Below are 8,535 nucleotides of genomic sequence, written 5' to 3'. Positions count from 1 at the left end.
CCACCTTCACCAATAGTTCAGGCAGATGGCGAGAAATATTTGCTAAACATTGCAGAAGCTTCCAGGGTTTTCTCTAAAGCTCTCTTGTTGCTGCCAATGAAAATGCATATAACCATCTATGAGACAATTAGGCCCAACACCCATTGGTGTAGCAAGGGAGGGTCCGGGGGGTCCGGACCCCCTGAAATGTAAAAACACAATTACTTTCCTTCATCATGAAAGAAAACAAAATACAGCGAACTCGCAAATATCCAATAGCCAATGATGGGGGGACGATGGGGGCACAAATAATCGGTAAACATGCATTATCCAAACATTCTCTTTAATTTCTTGTAATTTTCACTATCTACGTAAATGAAACAATCTATTAGTATTTCTGCACATTGTTATTTTACATTGCTTTGCTGAATCATTAAACCTTAATTGTATTTGCATTCCTACTCCTCCGTCTAATACCTGGTTTCCAAAGATGGCACACCTGTAGGTGCAAGATCACGGATTCAGGAATGTAGTGTGCACGAATGCTTTGAAACCACTGTACGACATCGGAAACTCGAGATGTAAATCATTACCTTTGAATTATCCGATTAAGGCCTATGTAATGAAGTAAATGTGGAGCACACAACATAAGAGAACATCAGTTTTGGAATCATTCAACCACCATCCTCGAGGCTGTTAATTTTATGTTGTGAATTAATCACTGAATACTGAAATCAGTTGGCTTCTATTGTTCATTTCAATTGACTTGTTGGTGGAGAATTTGGCTGTACTTGACAACTCTCATTTCCTTTTGCATCAAAGAGGAAATTTGTGGATGATGATGATTCACAATCATTGTTGTTACGGGACTGATCCCAAAAGTTTTCCCTCCTACGCAAAAGTCAGTGACAGCTGACAGGAAAGGCAAGTTCTCCCTCCAAGTTATTTCATATGAACTAAAGTCAACTTCACTCAATGCAAATGACAGTTATTTTGTTTAATTTAACCTTAGTTTAAGTTTCAGCCTGATGTTTTTTTCTTCCTGGCCATACCTTTCTCTCTTATGTATGCTCTGCTGTGGTCAATTAATTGCACTTGCACCCACAAGTAAGTTGCTCATCTGGGAGCACTGACTAGTTGTGCTCAGATGCATTGGCTGATTTGTTGGCTGTGACTAGTACTCCAGAAAACTTTTCACTGCAACTGCCTTGAAACACTTTTCTAAAACTGATATTAAGCTCAGAAATTAATTTGGAATTTCTACTCCTTTTCACGGATAACAAAATTTGATAAAATGATTCGTAATCTTTTTTTACAACTTTTTGCAGAATTATGGTGTGAGTGACTTAATTGTGCCCCGTTTGGACTTGTATTAAATAGCTTCTTGCCATTTCCAGGTGTCATAATTGGCTCAGTGAATGCCTTGTTAGCTTGTGTTGGTCATTAGTAACTTCTTCGTTGTTAGCCGTCCACACTCATTACTTAACATTTTCTTACTTTGCCCACCAAAATAGATTGCTACACATCTACTAGGTGCCAATTTGCCTTTTTTGCCTCAGAAAAATGAGATTACATAGATTTAGGTGGACCGTAGAACCAAAATAGGTGTTGCAAACTAGTTCAACCCTTTCGCTGTTGTTTAATCTCCGAAAACCTCCTCCTCACATGCGGCGAAAAGGTTAAAATGCGTTTCGTGGGCCCATGGAGCAGGTACTTCAACAATGGGCGTGGTATACCCTCCAAAGGGTGGCTAATCCGGAACCCTTTCCTCGACGAGCTCACCCTCGCTGGACCCTCCAAGTGGGGGGCCTCCCTCACAAAAAGCAACCGCTCTGACTGCAATTTGAAAATCAATCAATGAATCCAATCATCAAAAAATGATTGTTTGCATCACACTCCTGCCAATGAAGCAATCAAGTATGTCTTTGAACAGTGTTCCTGCGATGAAAAATAACGATTTTGTTAACTTTGCTAAAAACGTGGCTGCAGACCACGGGAAAATGGCCATGTTAGGAAAGTTAACAAAATCATTATTTTTCATCGCAGGAACACTGTTCAAAGACGTACTTGATTGCTTGATACCTTTTGCTGCAGCTCACTCTGCGGAAAGCTGCTCGTCACATTTGGTGGAAAAGTGAAGGGGATCACTTCGCCGCAACCATTATCTATTCCTATCTTATGTAATTCACATAAGATAATATAAAAAGTCATATTTGAAAGCCTCTTTTTTGGGAAAATTTTCAGAATTCCCTTGTTAGCTGTGGTTTTCGGTAATTATCAGAATTTTTATTTCAATAATTTGAAGCCCTGGGAAGTGGGCATGTTCCATTCTCCACTGAAGTAAATGTTGAGTTTTGTGTTATCTTTCATCAGTCCCACAACTATCTTTGATGGGGAAAGGTTTCAATGGAAGTATAATTGGATGAATAAATACATTCATTGTACACATCTTGCCTGAAGTTCAGCACTCATCGTATATGATAGCTCTATTAGAGTTAATAATATTATTAGATAGAGCTATTAGAGTTGATAATAATAAAAGTCAATAACTACTCAAAAAAGTGAGATTTAGGGAGTTCCTGGATGATGTCAAGGAATATGTATTTTTTAAATCTCAAGGAACAAACAAGGCCATTTAGAAAAATTGGCTTTCTAACTAATAAGAGCTAAATGTTCCCTCTGACATTGTATTAAGAGGGGAGAGGCAGTGTGTAACAATCAAAATTTGTGTTCATGATTTGGTCCTTTGATATTCTTCTTCCAGGGGTTTCCTGTGAGGGACCGACATATGGGGATGGCTTGCAGTCTGCAAAACAAGCTACAATTCCTTTGGACTGTGCTCATTGTGTTAACTGTGCTGTTTACGAAGCCCTGAAGTATTCAGGTAGTTATATCCTACATTCCAAGCAATAAGTGGGCTTTAATATAAAAATCAAATTTTTGCTGTGGCTGGATATTTGTTTTGCTACAAGAAAACTATTTGTGATATACAGTTAAATTGAGAAGTGGGCTATAATATGGTACTGTAATGTGCCAACCATTGCCTCCTTTTTTCTATGCCATCTAGAAAAGTGATGGAAATAATTTATGCTATGATGATATACCTTTCAACTTTGTTAGTTTAAACATTGTTGGTCTTCTGATTAACAATTTTTACATGTATTTAAATGGTTTATAGTGATAACCAGCATGACAGATAATCAGAGTGCCTTTGAATGACTGGGAGTTTGTGCTCCAGTCCGACTGTTTTGTGATAAAAAGATATTGAAAAATTTTTCATAAATATTTTGAGTAAATATGTAAATTAACTGAGTCATGAGCCAAAAAATTCTGCATAATGGAATGTTCTCCAGGAGAGTTATTTTCATGTGAAAAGTGTTGGTCATCCATAGATAGTGAAAATCAATGATATATCCACTCAATTTTATTACTCATTTTGACTTGGGGCTACCACAACAAAGGCCATTCAAGTAATGAGCCATAATGGTATGCACTCATGTTGACTGGTTCTCTCAGGAATCCTTAACCTGATGTTATTTTTGGTTGTAAGAAATGGTTGTATTCCAATACTTGAAATCAGTGCTTAGGTTAACCTAGTGTTTTGGAGAGTTTTTGGGGATTTATGTTTTGGTTTTTACACTTTGAAATCATATGTATTTAAAGAATTATCAGAAGCTAATTTAGTTTACTGGTGAATTGTTCATTGTTGGCTGATTTATTATTTATTAATATGTAATGGAAGAGTTAATAGTATTTGTTAACCCTCACTAATCCAAAATCTAAGGGGTGAAGGAAATTTCCAAGCTGAGTGAATTTCAATTTTGTCCCAAATTTCTCTAATAAAATTCTATTTGAGCTAAGTTTTGAGACTTTCTTTGCAGTGATGTCCTTTTATTGCTCCTAGTGGTTGGTAAATCACTGAATTACAATGGGTATTCCACCATATTGCTTAGATGTTAATATGCATTCATAATAGCAAATAATGCCCATTATCATTGTAAAAGTTTATTAGCAATGTGTGCTTTAGCTTGTGTCAATTTCATTTCCATTCTTCCATTTGTCTAATACAGTAAACTCTCGATTATACGAAGTCAGTGGGACCGGGAAATTGGCACTTCGTAAAATCGAGTTTCGTAATTACAAACCTTTTTCATAAGTCACGAAAAAATGTTCGCTTTTGTTTCTTCCCCCCTTTTTTGTCTTCAGTGGCCTTATTAAAATGTGTTTGGTGGTTATTCACGGTAGAATTCTTAGAAAAGGCTTTTTGTTATAGATTTATGCTGTGATTGATCGTTAAATAATTATACCACCATAAATTTCCCATTTCTTGTACATACTTCAATATCAACGATCGCTTAAGAAATTCCCGACCAGTTTAGAGAATGTAATCAAATAATGAATTTTAAAGTTTATGATAAGAATTTAATGTTATAAATTTGTGGTTAGGAGCGAATAGCAACTATTAAGTAGGCGTAAGATAGATATTTGTTTCCAACACCCACGGAATTTTAGTGCCAGACGGCCTAACCATACTGTAAGGGCCTAACCGCCACTTATGTCGCCCTCTATCGCTCAGTGACGAGAAAAAAAGAAAAACGAGGGCCTTAACCCGTTTCCAAAATAATCTTCGTAAGTTAATATTTCGAGTTACTCCGTATTTTCAGCTGAATGTGCATGCTGAATTTTCAATTAGTTATTTTCATTGAGATTCAGTTACGATCATAAATTACGTAGGATATGATTATCATCTGGCGAATATTTGAAGTAATTTCTGTTTGAGTTCTCCGTCCGGCTACTGTGCTCCATCATCTTTTCCGACGTTGCCATGAAAGGCTTTATTCTTCATCAGGACCATATTATTCACACCGGGTGTGAAGTGCTATGTTCATATAGTATGTCTCTCTTCTTTTATGCCGACAGGAGCAAGGATCCAACCGGAAAACGACAGGAGAAACATCTTCCATTATTGGAGAAGTAAAGAGAGAAACCTTATTATCCACATTGATTGTTTTCCTACAAGAGACATTTCATCATTTCTCAACGTGTGTGAAGTATTGGTTCACTTGCGTGAATTCCCAAAAATGACACACAAAAACCTGTACCTTCACCTCATTTAGTTTTCGTGTTCCTTTCGCCGCCGTATTGAAAGTTATGCAAAGGATCATTGACATAGAGAAAAGATTTTCTTAGTTTTAGAACTAAAAAATAGTCGCGCCATAATCGTAAATAATTATAGTGTGGAAAGAGCAAAGAAAATGATGTAAATGGAAAAGTCAGCAGAGAAGAAGAGAGACAATTATAAGCACGGCACAATTTCCCCGATAGTGGAAGCTACTTCTTCAGCCTCTCTCCGGTTAAAAACTTACCCCCGTTGCAGGTAAAGATGAACCATGCCCTTCTCCACAGTTGGAGAACGTTCCCAGTGGGGGGGTTGAATAAGAGTGAAATGAGGAAAGAAGTGTGGTCAGCATAACGAGGGGTGAAGGTGCAGGAGAAAGAAGTGTGGGGAAAAGGCCTTCAGCTCTGCCTGAGTTAACGTTTGAGGGGCGTATTTTTTTACGACGCACTCAAGCTCAGTCACCTTAGGGAGGGAGTGAATGGGAAATGCTGGGGAAGGAGGGGTTTGGGATGCGTAAGGTGGGTGTCAGCAAGATCAGCAGAAGGCCGCAGGAGGGAGTAAACAAAGACTTTGGAAAGAAAGATCTCTCGGCATGGGAGAACGGGGAGGCGTGCGAGAAGAAAGTTCATGGTTAGAGTTAGAAGTGCGTCTTCATTACGAGTAGCCTGAAAAATAAGTTGGTGATAAATAGAGCCCAATACTTAAGATATTTAAGTTGTTTATTCAGGAAGGCTAATATATACACGAAAAGATATTACCCAGAGAAATCCGTTATTTTTTTGCTTTTTGCCCTCCTCCATTGCCGCTTCCCATGGTTTCTCAATTGCATGAAAGGGAATTAAATTGGGGATCTAAATCGTTAGCCAGATCAAAATATCTTAATGTTTGGAGGGCAGTGTATACTTCTTTTTTATTTGGTGAAATTACTTCCTCACTTTCATCTTCGTCGTCACTGCTATTATGACTAGTCCCGGCCGCCGCTTCTTCCAACGTAGGTACTGGCGTCGCATTGTCGTAAGCCTGCAGATCATCGCCTGGGGCAATTTAATCGTTTGATGTTGCGCGCTGAGCTCATCCCGATTTGTCCAAGTATTTTTCAAAATCATCTTTTAAGCCTCTAATCTCCTCCGCGATTTCATCCGCTGAAGCTTCCTGAAGGTATAACGTAACGAATCAACCATAGTCGTGATATTATAGCGGTAGAATTACTAGTAGTTGTATCAATTACCAACCTCGAGAACATCCTCATGATGCGCTATCAAAGGGAATCCGGTCAATTTCCTTGCGAACGTACCAGGTACGTTCACAAGGCAGGAAGTAGGAGTGTATGAAATACCTTACGCGACCTACCTGACATGTTAAACTACGATGTATTGTCGATGCGATGTTTATGAATAGGCATGTAAATAGGGGCATTATGTCAGTCGCGATATTTTTACTTAACTCCTACTTCCCCTAAATGCCCACCGTGAGGTTTTAGGTGAACCCTTTGTCTCCAAAGTTGCACTATCATTTACGATTTCACACTTTTGATGGACAACAGTCGGAAGCGCTGATTTTTTTTAGCTAACTACACCGGCGTAACTAGTTTTGTTGGTAAATATTTCGCCGTAGTTCGTATAAACGAATGCCATTTGCTCCTGGGGACCGAGCCGAGGTTTGTAATTTCAAAACATTTCGTATAATCGAATAGCGCCATGTATTTAGCATAGGCTTTTCGCCGGGACCGCAATATCACTTGGTATAATCAAAAACTTCGTAAAATCCTGCTTCGTATAATCGAGAGTTTACTCTACTTCTATTGTACAAATCTAATGAAATTATTTTGAAGTGACTTAACATAAAATAATTTATACATTTTTTCAATACTGGCATAGAGTATGACCAATTTAGGCTACATACATTTACATGTGCTAATGAAATCTATACTGTTTCTTATTAATGCTTATCACTGACTGCCATTGAGAATGCAGACCCATGTATGTACAGTGTAACCGTGTTAGTGCGAGTATGGCCTATTGCAAGACCCCTGCCAGAACGAGAGATTATAGGGTCAATTGACCGATGGTTAACAAGTGAAAAAATAAAATTTAACGGAGAACTTTTTCAAGTAGCCACCTGCCATATGGAGAGATTCAATCCTCGGAAATCGTTCATTGCTAGTGCCCAATTAATGTACATAGTTGCTAGTGATCGGTTAGTAATTAAATTAAAATAGAGTATAAATTAATAAGTATAAATTGAATGCTGTTAACTGCCATCTGATTGTTTTACAGTTTATTTTGGGGCAAATTTTGCGGCATTAAAACTTACAAATATATATTATCTTTTTTGTTCAATGAGTGGTGGAGAGCATTCGAGAGTCGATTGTCTGTGAGTAGTGAACATTTCAGAGACAGGCACCCTAAAGCCCAAAAATGCACAATATTAAGTCAAAGCAAGAAAATAAAGATAATAGAACAATTTGAAAGTCGAAAAGTTTTATCAAAAGTATGTTGTCAAAAAGTGAAGTGGGTAGGAGATACAATTTATCTTCCTCTTCTCTTTATTACTTTGAAAAGAAAGAGGAGATTAAGTCTGCCATGGTGCAAGATGGCAAAGCATTGCAGCAAAAGTGCCTTTAGAATGAGGTGCGCAAAGGGTTAGTGCAGTTGAGCACGCTGAACCCAAAATTCCATAATCCAGGAACACGCATAATCCAGCAATATTTCATAGGCATGCTTTGCAGGAAACATAACTCTTTGCAGAAACATTCCATTTGTCCTTAACCGCTGTGTAACTGTTTCCTATTATTTTAAAAAATATTTCCTGTTGTATCTATCAGCAATAGGACACTCTCTGACCAGCTCCCGAAGGGTGAGGTTGTGTGTGCCGTGCACTCCTGAAACCGGTTTCTTCACTGACCGACAGCGATCATCTTGGGCTTTCACGCCATTGATTCTGTTTTTCTTAGTGTAGTGATTTTAGTGTGTACACCTCCTAATCATATTTTGTGAAGTAGTTAGAGTAGTAAAAGTGTAGTAGTGAAGTAGTGTTATGAAGCAGCCTGGTCCTGTAGCTGCTGCTGTGCCTGCCACGCGATGGGGAAACGGATAAGTAGTCGCTGACCAACTTATTTGCTTTTAATTTCTCTTCTCTCTTTTCCTTATTTCAAGTTGCCTTTATTGTTTGTAGTGATTGCCTAGATACAATACTATTTGTCTCGTTTAAGTTGTTAAGAAGTAGCATAGTACTTAGAATTCATTGATAGATCTAAGGTATTAGTGTTAATTCCTAAAAATTATTTGATCCTTCACTTGCATGCGAGCTCTATCACTCACCCCTTCTTCTTCATAATTATTAACTGTCTTAACTAACTCATTAAAAAAACTAGCTTCATCTTACGCAATATTTGTATCATTATATTCGAATTAGTGTAATTTCAAAGTGGTTTTTGT

The 8,535-nt window shown here is 37.9% G+C and overlaps 1 protein-coding gene across 2 annotated transcripts in view; it reads left to right on the top strand.

The window, feature by feature from the left end:
• LOC124171933 (rab11 family-interacting protein 5) overlaps positions 1-3,839 on the top strand; it is a 163,559-nt gene extending 159,720 nt beyond the window's left edge. For both annotated transcript variants that reach the window (XR_006868018.1, XM_046551369.1), the window contains one exon: positions 2,744-3,839. Coding sequence is in view for 1 of the 2 variants with exons in the window: in XM_046551369.1 (XP_046407325.1) it covers positions 2,744-2,756 (13 nt within the window). In the remaining variant the exon portion in view is untranslated. The remainder of the gene's footprint in view (positions 1-2,743) is intronic.
• The last annotated feature ends 4,696 nt before the right edge of the window (positions 3,840-8,535 follow it).

This window comes from Ischnura elegans, chromosome X (genome assembly GCF_921293095.1).
Source record: "Ischnura elegans chromosome X, ioIscEleg1.1, whole genome shotgun sequence".
Lineage (NCBI taxonomy): Eukaryota > Metazoa > Arthropoda > Insecta > Odonata > Coenagrionidae > Ischnura > Ischnura elegans.
Note: the sequence above shows the minus strand (reverse complement) of the source record. Positions and strands in the feature narration are given on the sequence as shown.